Raw genomic sequence first — 14,219 nt, 5'->3', positions numbered from 1 at the left:
CATATCTGTACAGCCATGGGCTGCCTTCATAAAAAGGTGATTAAACCTAAATTCTGTCCCCTATGGGACCTCCTATGATCCAATCCCCTAGTGGGAGAGAATGCCTAAAACAAAGAGCAAGGGGGGCTATTTATAGCCCCTTGGACAAAATGGGGAACTGGCCGACTGCTGGTCGGCCAGTTAATAAATCATTAATATCCAATAAATGCAGCCAGACTGGATCTCTTGATGTGCCTGCTGCCAGCACCTTCTGCCCTGCAGCCGACAGCCTTTTGGTACTGCTGATGTCAGCCTCCATGCAGCCGACAGCCCTTCTGATCCATGTTTTGCTACAAGTCCTGCTCCAAGTCCATCTTCTACTGGTTCATAGTCTTTATCTGCTTGCCCCTTCTGGTTTTAGTCTTGAGAAGGTCCATGGCATTGCTGATGCACATGACATCCCCCTCTGCTAAACTTGACGACGGGAATCCAACCTGCTCTTGGATGACTGTCATCATCCCAATCCTGTCCCGAAGTCCCTCTGTCATCATCCATCCCTGGCAAACCTTTTTCCCTGAAAATCCGATCTGTTCTCCAAACCACTCTGTCTCTGATGAAGATCTATGCATCTGGTCTTCCTCTAGTCCACAATCCTTTCCTGCCCTGGCTCTGAACACCGTCTTGGTCTTCGTTCCTGGAACTGAGTCTGGCACTCTCACATCACCCTTGGAGGATCAACCTCCCTTGGGACCGTTCCCTTAGAACCTATCTGGCTCACGGAACTGCCATCCCCATCTGGCACTGTGGAACACCACCAACAAATCTCCTGGGAGTTCTTCCCGATCTGTGTGTCCGCCTTGGGCTTCAAATCCGTGTACTTTCCTGTACCTTGGACCTGTACACCATCATCTGGGACTGAATCAGTGTTTAGCTTTGCTGAGCCTGATGCTCTGATACCAATGTAACGCGCGGAAGCTCTGGGTAGTCTTCTTTCAGCCCTAAACACTCTTGGAAACCTTCTGATGCAAAAACGCACCATCTGATGCAAAAACGCAGGTAGAGAGAGAGTAGAGAGAGAGAGTGAGAAGTGCTGGAAATTCAGTATATACTATGGTACAAAAAGGTACATATCTGTACAGCCATGGGCTGCCTTCATAAAAAGGTGATTAAACCTAAATTCTGTCCCCTATGGGACCTCCTATGATCCAATCCCCTAGTGGGAGAGAATGCCTAAAACAAAGAGCAAGGGGGGCTATTTATAGCCCCTTGGACAAAATGGGGAACTGGCCGACTGCTGGTCGGCCAGTTAATAAATCATTAATATCCAATAAATGCAGCCAGACTGGATCTCTTGATGCGCCTGCTGCCAGCACCTTCTGCCCTGCAGCCGACAGCCTTTTGGTACTGCTGATGTCAGCCTCCATGCAGCCGACAGCCCTTCTGATCCATGTTTTGCTACAAGTCCTGCTCCAAGTCCATCTTCTACTGGTTCATAGTCTTTATCTGCTTGCCCCTTCTGGTTTTAGTCTTGAGAAGGTCCATGGCATTGCTGATGCACATGACAAATCAGCACCTCAATCAGCAAACCCTCAACATCCCACTGTCTCCAAGCTTCAAGCCACCTAGGGCTTTGATACCATGTCAGAATGCACAGCGGAAATGAAGACAATTGCTGTAGAGAGCAAAACACAGATGAAAGAGAGAGAGAGAGAGAGAGAGAGAGAGAGAGAGAGAGAGAGAGAGAAGTTGTGTAACTCTGCTATATACACCAAAGAAAATCCCGAAATACACAATGTGAAGTGTGGGGGCAAGGGGGCCATTTTATATGGCCCTAGGCTACTGGTTGGCCAGCCTAAAACAGGCCGACAGCAGCCCATGCTCACGACCAGCAAATGGGCATCCCCCGACCAGCACGAGCAAGTCAACCAGGTGCCTGAAGTCGGTCAGGTAACCTTGACAAGTCGGGTACTAGAGCATGCAGTCGGCCAGCATCTGGGGACAGCCGACAGCCCAGCCACACCTCAGAAAAATGAGAAAAATAAATGGAGAGTGAGGAAAAATGGGAAAACATTAAAACGGGCGGGCACACCCACAACAGAGGCCCTGGTATAGTGTATAGACAAGAGATGACTGCTAACACACCCTTGTGCTAAGGGGAAGAGATGAGAGCTCTATGTGCAGCCAGTTTCTTCTAAGGTGCTGCCAGGTCTTCCTTCAGTCCACCGGCTGGGCATATGAGAGACATAGGATTTCCCCTTTGATTCAGTCCATTGGGAACGGGAGAGAGAGGGAGAGAAAGAACTCTTTTCGCTTCCGTCTGCGAGAGAGGGGGAGAGAAAGAACTCTTTTCGCTTCCGTCTGCCGACTGTTGTAGAGAGAGAAAGGAGATCTTTTTGCTTCAATCAGCTGCAGGAGAAGGAGAGAGAAAACCTTTTTGCTTCAGTTCATCGGGTGTCACATGCACTCTACACTGTAGTGCATGCTGACAAGATGACTCATCATCATTAGTGCAACATTGTACATTATTAGTAACCTTTTAGAATGATATTAGTCGTATGCCGTGACCCCATTGTAGTCCTCAGTCCAGGATAAGTCAGGCACGAGCTACGTAGGTCATTCTCAACCTTAGACAGTCAGTCAGTCAGTCAGTCCAAGTCCCTTAACCCACTTGAAGAGATGCATTCATGCATATAGAGTCAGTAGAAGCCTTAGGGTTTGCATTAGAAAGCACTCTACATAATACATAGCATTCATCCACTGCATTTAGACCATGGCAGAAGCCTTCAGATACCATCTAGCATTCATCAGAATTTATCCAGTATTATTCCCATAATTTACAGCATTTATTGGACTTTTTTTTTTTGGGAAAAACGATCCTTCTATTAGTTAATGAGAAAACGCCATAAGGCTACAAAGCTCACCTCGCAAGGAGGGATAAAAACACACAGTGAACACCTGAGCTCCACCCTCGTGGCTGGCCGCTCTCTGGGGGGGGCTACCTAGTAGTACATGTGGGAGGTGAGAAAAGCCAAACTGGAGGCCTATAGTGCCAAGTGACATCCTCGCCCCTCGCGATGAGGAAAGGGCCAGGCTGCCAAGTGCGGAGGAAAGCCTTGCGGCGACCTCTCATGCGATCCGAGTCGCCCTGAAGTTTCCCCCAGTGTCCTCTCAAGGTGTGAATGATGTCCACCCAGATGGCCTGTATGACCTCCGCCGGTGGAGTCGCCTGGCGGTCAATGGCCTCCTTGCATCGGGCTCTCCATATGTGCCAAGCCGTCATGCTGCTGATCATCTCCCATCTGTGCCCGACCCCCTCCTGAGGGACTGCCGAAGAGAAGTCTGGCGTCGGAACCACCGCCATCGCCCTGTCAGAGACCTGGATGGTCGCGCTGCTAGGGACGTCCTCATATCCAAGGGCCGGGCCGCTGTCCGTGGCCCAAGCCACCGCACCCCACGTCACCAGCATCTCACCTGGCGAGCCTGCAAAAACCATCCTGAGAGCGCGCTGCCAGACCTGCTGTGCCTGTGGGCAATCCCATAAGCAGTGCCGCTGCGACTCCTGTGCATGGCCGCACCGAGGGCAGGACGCTGGGTGTCTGCCAAAAGCTAGCCAGGCCCCCACAGCCAGTCCTCTATGCGCTGTGAGCCAGAGAAAAAGCGTCACCTTCCGGGGCCGGAAGCTGGCCCAAAGGCGCTGCCAGAAGTCCCTAAGAAAGGCAGGGGAGAGCCCCTGTCGCCGCCAATGCTCGGCCGCCGCCGGGGTGCTCGCTATCCTGTGCCTCTCCGCCCAGCCTCGCTGTGTACTGAAAAAAGGGGATGCCTGGGCTGGTAGGAGCCGAGTAAGGATCTCACCAAAACCACTCACCTGGATCCCACTGAAGGCGAATAAGAGGCCTGCTGTCCCAAGCCCATAATCTCCAAGAACAGTCCTCCCCTATCGAGGCCGGTGAGGGGTCTACATGCCACTGTCTCTGATGAAAGCCGACCACCCGCACCCTCTGAAAAGTACAACCCTGGAGCTCATCCAAATCTAGTCGTGTCCTCTGAAGCTGGCCACCCTCTCCCACCTCGAAAGTGAGTGGGGCGACTCTCCCCGCTGTGCCGCAGACCGCTAGAAGGATCTCATGCCGAGTAAAGACGCCCATCCACTGTGGAGGTGGAGGGTCCTGTACTGGGGTCCGCCACTCCCGGGGGATGGCCGCCTCAATGTCCTGTCTCATCAACTCTCTGCCCCTCATCCCACTGAGTCTCCTCTCCTGAGCCTCTAGAGGCAGCTGCTGAAAACATATCCAGTCATCTAGGGACTGGGCTGGGCCGGAGCTCAACGGGCCCCACGACACGTGAGACCGCGATCCTACCATATGGTCATTGGGAAGTCGAATCAAGGGGTTCCAGATCAACGGCTGCCTCAGGCGCTCCTCATCAGTGCCCGGGGGAGACTGGAAGAGTGACGGCCTCAGATGCGCCCAGGCCCTCAGAAGGCTAGCTGCAAAACGCTCCACGAAGCCAAGGCCCACTCCTCTGGATCGCACTTCAAATCTCCATTTCTGCCACCCTTTGCCGCTCCTTTACCCAAGCTTGTGATGAGATACAAGAACGCAGAGTGGATTGCTTTGATGCCTCCCCTGTACCTCTCATCTTGTGGCAGGAGGTCCTCATCATCGGCAATACGTGCCCTCTTCCTGCCTGTGGTGGATTGGGCTGAAGCCAAAAGACTTTCACCCTCATCTAGTGTACCTGAACCTGTAACATCTCCAATAAAAGCATCACGGAGAGCATCTTGCGTACTTTCACCACCTCTAACACTGCTTGCACCACCCATTGCAGGACAATTCTCCGCAATCAATTGGTCCCTCACAGCTTGTGGTATTTTATCACATGGACCACATTGATTGGTGCACCCGATACCTGTCATGTGCTCGATGACGCGAGTTATGGTGCTAGTGTACTGCTCCCCGCAATACTTGCATGCCCATAGCCGAGTACCTGACCCTTGCTGAGAAGGGGTGTTAACAATCCTCACGACATTGGTGTGGATTGCCCAGTTCGGGTCAGTCTTGCGTGGCATGATGAAGTCTGGGCGGGAGAGAGAGCAAAGAAATTTGCTCTGCAAAGTTTTGCAGGTATACACAGGGGACACGATTTTGCAAGCACACACAAAATGCCCAAATTTTGGTCGCTTATCTACAATCGCATACACACGCGCCTCGCCACACGCCACATTTTTTATTTTTTTAAATGATTCCGTACGGATCCGTATAGTACGGTACCGTACCGTACCGATGTACCGTACTGTGCGGATCCGTACGTACGTACGACAGCAACCTTGCACTTAAGTGGCTTCAAACCATGCCAAGTGCCCAGTGGAGTGATTGGCAAGCCAGGTGGAGTCAACTCTTCCAACAATTTGGAGGAATGATTGAGTACATCCTTGGTAAGCATAACCCAGTTGCAGATGCTCTTAGTCGAAAGGCCAGCATCCAGGCAGTGCAAGAGTCTACCATTCTCAAAATCACAGGGAAGGACTTAGATAGCATGAAAGACCAGTATGTCGACTTCCCTGAGTTTGATACTCCGTATAATTTGGCCCTCACTTCTGAGCTTGGGCATTATTCAGTGCATAACACTTGGTTGTTCTTCAAGAACCGCCTCTGTGTCATTCGGGAAAAGCGATCAGCTCTTCTCCATGATGCCCATGACTCCTTAGTTGGAGGACATAGAGATATCAACAGTACCCTTGAGAAATTAGAACGGTCCTTTTATTGGCCAAAAATGAGGCGTGATGTATATTCACATGTTCAAGCTTGTAAGATTTGTCAAAAAGTTAAGGTTCCATATACAAAGAAGACTGGGTTACTTCAACCTTTGCCTATCCCCGATGGACCTTTCATCGACATATCTATGAACTTTGTAGGACCTCTACCAGCATCCACTGGATCCCGGAACACTCAGTGTTTTACCATTGTGAATCGCTTCAGTATGTTCTCCATGCTCATCCCATGCAAGCATGCGGCCACAGCTGAGGACATAGCCCGTCTTTTTCTCAAACATTGGTACCCAATTTGTGGTTTGCATAGCACCATTACATCAGATGGGGATTCCAAGTTCAACATTTTTGGAGGGCATTGTTCGAGAGCTTTGGGACTAAGTTACAGTTGTCTAGTGCATTCCATCCACAGACAGACGGCCAGACAGAAATCTATAACCAGTTGGCCTTTGATGTTCTCAAGTCATATTGTCATGACCAACAGTCCAAATGGGAACATTATCTTCCATTGGTCTAAGCCATCTTGAACGATACTCATTCATCTAGTGTCGGACGGACTCCGTATGAAGCAACCTTTGGTCGCCATTTCTCTTCTCTTTTGACGAGATTGGTGCCTCCATCTCTTGAGGCTAATAAAATGGCGGAAGCATTTTCCAAAATCATTAAGTCAGTTAAGGACCGTTTGACCAAAGCACAGGAAGCTTATAGAGCAGACACGCAAATAAGTCTAGACGAGATGTCCACTTCACTGAAGGAAATTGGGTCTATCTGCGCATCATGAAACACAGATTGAAACAAGTGGGCAAACGTTGTCCCAAGCTTTCATTCCATAGTTTTGGATCTTTCCCAATAGTTAAAAAGATAAGTGATGTCTCCATGAAATTGAAGTTGCCTAACAGTTGGACAATGCATGATGTTTTCCATGTTTCTTGTCTAAAACCATATGTTGGACCAGAAGTGTGTGATGTTTCAGACGAACAGCAGCCAGACGTGGTAGACGAAGCAGAAGTCATCGAGCCTGAGCACATCCTTCTTCATCATTGGAAGCATGGTTCCGGTCAACGAATACATCACCTCGATACGAAGTTCCGAGATCGAGGTACCCACGAAGCCGTTTGGCTAGACAATCAAGAGTACCCCCAGTTGTTGGCGGACTACTTGGAAGCCACGAACCTGCTGCCAAGCTAAGCAGGAGGGAATGTCACATGCACTTTGCACTGTAGTGCATGGTGACAAGATGTCTCATCATCATCAGTGCAACATTGTACATTATTAGTAGCTTTTGGGATGATATTAGTCGTATGCCGTGACCCCATTGGAATCCTCAGTCCAGGATAAGTCAGGCACGAGCTACGTAGGTTATTCTCAGCCTTAGATAGTCAGTCAGTCAGTCAGTCCAAGTCCCTTAACCCACTTGAAGAGATGCATTCATGCATGTAGAGTCGGTAGAAGCCTTAGGGTTTACATTAGAAAGCACTCTACATAATACATAGCATTCATCCACTGCATTTAGACCATGGCAAAAGCCTTCAGCTACCATCTAGCATTCATAAGAATTTATCCAGTATTATTCCCATAATTTACAACTTTTATTGGGCATTTTTACATCATTTATATATTTTAGCCAGGACAAATGCAGTCTGCCAGCTCTATAGCCAACCGACCAGCATCACAAGTCCATATAAATAGCTGAGCATATAATCCATTCATTCATTCATATCATAATCAGCATTGAAGAACTCAACGCTTGGAGCCTTCAGCACAAGGAGCATAAGCGATTGCAAAATTCAGCACATCAACCTTCAGCGTTATCCTCATCAGCATATAGGAGCATCAATGCTTGAGCAATTCAGCCTTCCTTCAGTAAAATGCAGCATCTACAGCATTCAACCTACACTACCCCTTGCGTTTTCAGCATTCATACAATTTTCAGCATCCTCATATGCATCGTTTTGCTACAGCCACTTGGTGAAGGTAAAACTCAACATTCATACATAGTCTAGAACAGCCCCTTCTCTCAGTCTCAGATTTGCAGCCTTCCTACATCCATTGGGAAGAGTGCATAGACTCGAGATTGGTCATCATTGGTGCTTCTACAGCCGTGTACAGTTCAACCTGATTCTCGGTCCTCCGAGATCTTGTGTTTGGCTTATTGTCAGTCTCTTCAAAGAAATAAAGCAAATACTATTCCGGTAACGGGATAGGGGGCCCTTCAGTGGGTAATTCGGGACCCCATATGGTCTACAGTTTCTATCTCTTTCTCTCTCAAATCTCTTAGAGTTTTGAAGTCTTAAAGTGGATTGCTAAACTCGCGAAACTCAGGATACAGAAGACGGTGTGAGCATTTGTGTGACAGGATCCTCAATTACGAATACTTCCGCTACATGTTACATTGGGTGCAGGGAAGAATGAGAGAGAGAGAGCCCTTTCGCTTCACTGCACCGGCTGAGAGTAGAGGGTGGTTCTCTTTGCTTTTATTTTCTTGTGTGAGAGAGAACATCGACACTTGAATCGTCTTGCCTGCGGGAGAGAGAAAAGGGCATCGAAACTACCTGGTCGCTTCAGCCCGTCGATGAGGGAAAGGAAATTCTGCACTTTAGCTTGTCGGTGTGTGGGCAAGAATCCGAGTCCTTCGCCAGCCAACCATCCCTCCCCCCCCCCCACGTTGGCCACCATGCTATATGCGTGAGAGGGCTCCAGATGTTCTTGCGTGGCCATCGATGCCCTTCTAATTTGTTTTATTTCAAAATGCCATCAGCCTTCGTAAATGACTTAGAAAACTTGGGTGTCCCTTGGGGTGTTCACACCCATTATTAATGTGGGTGTGAACACTCCACCTTATAAAATATAACTAAACCTTAGACATGGGTTTTGAACCTTTTTGACGGCTAGTTTTGGTGCCTACAAAAAGCCAATCACAAATTAACAAGCAAAGGCATCCACACAGTCTCGTAGCCATTAGTTCTCGGCGTCCCCAGTGCTACGAGACCGAACATAGGCAAGCATGCAGAACACGAAAAGAAGTCATGCATCTAATAAATCTTTTATCTTCGCACATACATAAAATGAAGTGCATATGCAAATATACATTGGAAATCCCCCATTCTCAAGCCATGTATCTCACTCAGGGGTCTAATCATACTAGATGACCCCAAGTTCGAGTGTTCCCAGTCATACTGGTCACACCTCCAGGCCTATTAGTCACACTGGCACTGCCATATGAACTACTGATCATATCAGCAAAGTTCTCATCCCTTTGGAAATATCAATCCATCTCATACGACTACTGATCATATTAGCAAAGCCCAAATACTAGACATCCTGAGGGTGATTCACCAGTCAAACTGGTGTCCAAATGCATAGAAAGATCCGGAGAGAATCTATCTTTGCATTTATTTGAGGATACCTTGTTGTTCAGGGAGCCAAATGGTGACATTGTGTACCCCATTGCAGGGTGCACGTGACAATACCAATACAGAACCCCCTAATTCATACAATACTTGTACCGTACAGAACATTCCATGTGCAGTACCAAACACAAAAGCTTTTGGCCCTGTACCTTATTTCCCAACCCATAAGCCTCATCCATGCAACATGTAGATGCTTCCTCCATGCACAATTCTTACAGTATATTTTATATTCAAACTTTTTCAAATGGACACACCTTGCGGAAAGTATCAGAGCGACGTTGATGTCTCTTGAAGTCATACACGGGTATCTGCACGGCTTCTCCTTGGCTCAGTGTTCGAATGCAATCCAGAAGTTGCTCTGTATCAAATGCATCTGAAAGAGTCCATCAACAAAGCATAGCACAAATCAAATGGTCATACATTCAAGCTGTCCACAGCTTGCATCAAAAAATTAGCATGTCTTCATTACCCAATTTTTGCTTCAGAGCTATGTTCTGTGCATATGTGTAGGAATCTGCTTACAGATAACAAATCAAACAAATACGAAAGATCTCGATAAAACAGCAATGGCCCAGACAAACAGGAACCTGAAATGTGAGCCACTAGGAGATACAAGAGGAGCAGGCCTGTGACAAACCTCTCACAAATGGTCCAGATTAGAGGGTTTGCTGGTATCTTGTGGCAACTCCAACATAATCACACACGCAGATCAGAGCAGGTTCATGCTACTTACGCCAAGACTTGCAGCTTTGGTCAATCAGGCACTGGCTAGCTCATTTACCGGAGTCATCAATGCAAGGAGATTTGTGTTCGAAGTGGTGGCTTGACCGTCAACACAAATCAAAAAACGAAGATTATGCCAACATGAAAAAGCCAACTTAGCAATAAATGGTATGCATTGAAGGGGGCAACTAAAAGCAGTTCAACTTGAGAAACACCAGACTCATCCAGCCCAGTCAAAATGTGCCAAAATCTCCCCCCCCCCCTCCCCGGCATGTGACTGCTTGATAGGATGTTGTCGTTGAAAGTTGGGCATTCCTGTTTTTGAAGTAAACAAGGTTAAGGGCTAACAGTACCTGGGTGATCAAAGTTGTACTCTTGGACATGTGCTAGCTCCTCCGGAGTCAGTCCACGGTAAAATGAGTCCTGCAATGCTTCCAGGGACATGAATACAAGGACTAATAAGCTTGTGTTTCATTTGTTTTCTGTCAGAAACAGAACATCATAACACATCAGAAAAAAGAGGGACAGCCTTATGCATTCATAACCAAGAGAGACATGAAAGTTTACCAGGTTGACAAGGACTACACGATGATCGTGCAGCTGCTGAATGATCATATCACACACAGTTGTTTTCCCTGATGCAGTACCTCCAGCTACACCTACAAAGTTCAAATGCAGCCATATATTTGTCCCAGAGGTGATAATTCATCTGCTTCTTACTGGCACAGTCCAATATTGCTCTTAAGCTCTCAAGAACTAATCATTCCGCCCCTGATTAACACAAGTGTCCCCCAGTGGCAAAGTTACATCCCTAATCAGCACAGTTAAGCTACACCCTTGATTGGCACTGTTGAACAGCCCCTAACTGTCTGATCAAGCAGCCGTGAATATCACTTTTAAAGCACACACAGCTAAACATCCCCTATTAGCACAACCTAGGCATCCCTTAACTGGCACAGTTCAACATCCCAGATTAACCCAATTGATAATCTGTCTCTGATTAACACTGTAATTCGAAACAAATAAGCATCCCATTAACACTGTAAGGCCTCCCTGATTAACACTGTTCAGCATCCCTGATTATCAACGTTAGGCATCCCTGATCACACAGTTGATAAACACTGCTAAGCATCCTTGATTAACACTCCCACTCATACCTCGTTCACATTATAAGCATACACTGATTTAAACAATTTAGCACTGCAGCAACACGAATGGAGAAAGAGCACACCTATGACAAAGGGCTGCTTGTGGACGGACTTTGTTGTGGCCAGATGCCCAGCAACATCCAGCCGCAAACCGGAAAAATGTGCATTTGTCGCAGCCTCCATGACACTGTGTCCACCTCCAGCTTCACTTCCAAACTTTTCCAGATGAGAGAAATTCTCCACTAATTCATTGCTCCTGAAGCCACAATATGTGGGAAGGTGAATACCACTGTTTCGGTCTCCCAGGTCCATGAAACCCTAGACTTTGCTTAATTTCTGCATGGAAACTAAGTGCCATAATGCTCTCGCGTGTGTAAAAACACAAAACCCTAGATTTTGCTTACTCTGATATATCAAAAAGCATGGAAACCATGAGTGCTCCCAAGTAGAGACCACAAAACCTTAAATTCTGCCTACTCTGATGCATCAAACAACATGGCACAACTCCTTTCCATTTTTTTAAAGGAAATCTTCTCCACTGTTACCATACGTGTATGTAAAACCCTAGATTTTGTTTTGTCTGGAATATCCAAGTGCCTTTTCGACTGACGTTGTCGGATTGCCAAGCAGGAAACCAGAACAGAGATCGACCCAGGGAGAAGAAATCAAAGCTTTGAAACAGTTGGCTATGGTGGAAACCTGCCTGGTGAGAAGAATAAGGATCAGGACTGCGCAAGGATGATGAGCACCAGCTCTCAAGTCTCAACTGGAAAACTCAAATGGCATCTTGCTGTCTGAAATTGCTTTTACAAAATTGGCTTAAACCCCAAACAAGAGAATAATGTATGTGTGAAAGAAAGAGAGAGAGAGTGTGTGTGTGAGAGTGTGTGTGTATAGTGAGTACGAGAGAGCCAAGGAACTGCTGCCGCCGCGACTGCCTTTTAGAACTTCTAGCCCTGCGTTCCCCTTGCCTCAGGCCTGCGACTTCCTCCATCGTCTACCTCCTGGACTGCGTGTCGACCCTGCAGCCCTCTTCGTGACCTTAAGGGGGTAGCCCTCTTCGTGACCTTCTGGGGTTTCCCTTTGTGCGTGCAGGTTCCCTGTTTTTTCTCCTCTTCTCATTGTCGATCTGCCCCTCCTACTCCTCTTCTCTTCCGCGACCTGGTGTGTGCGTGTGTGTAAGAGAGAGAGAAACTCTATAGTGTCCTTTTGCAGTTTTTTCTGCCGCCTTCCTGCACCTTTTCTGCCGTACTGTTTCTATTCCACTTTCCTTCTTGCCTTCGTAACCTCACAGCCTCCTTCTGTTAATATCGGCCTGTTCTTTTTCACAGCCTTTCCCTTTCCGTGGTTCTATCAATGGCTTCAGCTTCAGATGTTTGTACATATGCCCGAAAAGAAAGATCTGCACATGCTAAGCGGCGCCTATCAGAGCCGGCTTTACAAGATGATGCATTTACGTTGGAAGCTCAGTATGTGTTTGATACCCTTAAGGATGACTTTCAGCAGTCACGACAAGAATGGGGCAAACTGATTCCAGAGGCCACCTACAAATTGAAGTTGCCGTCCCTGGTAAACCATCTCAGAAAGTTGTCTCAAACTGCGGTTATAATATTCTCTCCAGGAAGAATCCCTGCGGCCAGTGATGTCGCGCAGTGGATTAAGTCCATCCTTGGAGGATGCTTTGTAGAGGGAGTGTATTTTGCTTCCAGAGGCTTTTATGAGGTGCATTTATCAGATGCTTCATGCAAGCAGAGGCTTCTTGAGTTCTCTCCCCTGTTTTATGGGAGGCAAATGGTACATGCTATGCCCTGGTCCCCAAACAAGGACTATCAAAGTCTTATACGGCATCACTGCCCTGTATGGGTTGAGGTTGCAAACTTCCCGGACTATATGCGTGAAGAGTTGCCTGGCCTGGCTGCTTCCTTGGGACAGGTCATTTGTCCACCACGCCCCATGGGAAACCGTAATAATAACAGGTTCTGCATTCTCTGGGACACTGACATACCTACCCCTCCTTCTATTGCGGTGGAAGTTGAGGGAGTGCAATTGGGCAAAAAGCATCAGTAAAAGCTCTCATAGGCATCAAGGTATCAAACTAAATTTGCTATCACCCTATAATATATTTGGAAAGAGGTTTGAGTAGACTTCAATCTTTGTTATACTTGAGCAACAAACCACTGGAGTTGGAGCCAATGATGAAGGTAGAAGCAAAGGCTTCTAATGAGGCATGTTGTACTGTCTAGTTACTCTAGTTAGTAAAATGTGGGTTTTTTAAAATGTTTTTAATGCTTGATTACATGGAAATATGAGGTTTCTTTAGTTGTTGTAAAGCAACAGGCAACCTTGTGTACTCATGTATTATAATACATTTAATCATTAATAATAATATCAGTATCATTTTATACTAGTCATTAAATTACATTATTATGCATAATTTGAATACATGTATATATGTATATTGCATTAGTGTGCATAATTTAATTACCTATATAGAATATTTTATAATGCCATCTCAATATTTTATATAGCTTAACTATGAGTCAATATAGTAATGAGAGTTTGCAAACAGTATATTAATCTAAAGTAATATTATTTAAACATTTTCAGTCTAGCACTGCAATCATTATTAATCTATACACATGGATGTCAAAGCAAGTGGCACTCAGGGATTTTGATGCTGTGACACCATAAAAAGAATGAAGGAGAGATGTCAAAGTTATTGGTGAAATTGTTCTCACTACTATTTTACGTGAGAACCGTTGTCTTGAAAATGTACTTTTTATTCTAGGAATTCACAAAAGGAAACTTATATTTTGTTACATTCATTGATTATTACAGCAAATTCAGTTGGTCTTACCTTATGAAAGAAAAATCAAAGGTATTTTCTCATTTTTAACACTTTGTTGCCATGGTTAAAAATGAAACTGGCTTTAAAATTCAAACTCTCCATTCAAACAGAGAGGGAGAATATATGTCCAATGCATTCAAAGATTTTTTGGCACAAAAGGGCATTAAGCATCAATGTATAACTCCTTATACACCATAACAAAATGGTGTTGCTAAGAGATGCAACATGACTCTCATGGAGATGGTTAGATGCATGGTTAAAGGTCAACAACTTTCACACAAGTTTTGGATGGAAGTAGTTCTATGTGCTAGAACAAGTGCCCCACTAAAGCTTTGAAGACTATC

General features: G+C 46.3%; 1 protein-coding gene across 4 annotated transcripts in view; it reads right to left on the bottom strand.

Annotated features, from left to right (window-relative positions):
- LOC147638226 (uridine/cytidine kinase UKL1, chloroplastic-like) overlaps positions 1 to 12,464 on the bottom strand; it is a 42,228-nt gene extending 29,764 nt beyond the window's left edge. Inside the window, exons 1-5 of one of the 4 annotated variants that reach the window (XM_086798128.1) lie at positions 11,578 to 12,464; positions 11,111 to 11,283; positions 10,447 to 10,978; positions 10,233 to 10,302; positions 9,411 to 9,529 (exon numbers count right to left, since the gene is read on the bottom strand). In XM_086798128.1, coding sequence (XP_086654254.1) covers positions 9,411 to 9,529; positions 10,233 to 10,302; positions 10,447 to 10,494 — 237 coding nt within the window. In that variant the 5' untranslated portion in view covers positions 10,495 to 10,978; positions 11,111 to 11,283; positions 11,578 to 12,464. Of the gene's footprint in view, positions 1 to 9,410; positions 9,530 to 10,232; positions 10,303 to 10,446; positions 10,979 to 11,110; positions 11,284 to 11,431 lie in introns of all 4 variants that reach the window. The other 3 variants (XM_086798124.1, XM_086798127.1, XM_086798126.1) reach the window with 3 other exon arrangements.
- Positions 12,465 to 14,219: the final 1,755 nt, after the last annotated feature.

Source organism: Cibotium barometz, chromosome 5 (genome assembly GCF_041138505.1).
Source record: "Cibotium barometz isolate CiBa-2024 chromosome 5, ASM4113850v1, whole genome shotgun sequence".
NCBI classification, from domain to species: Eukaryota; Viridiplantae; Streptophyta; class Polypodiopsida; order Cyatheales; family Cibotiaceae; genus Cibotium; species Cibotium barometz.
This window is presented reverse-complemented; position numbering and strand designations above follow the sequence as displayed.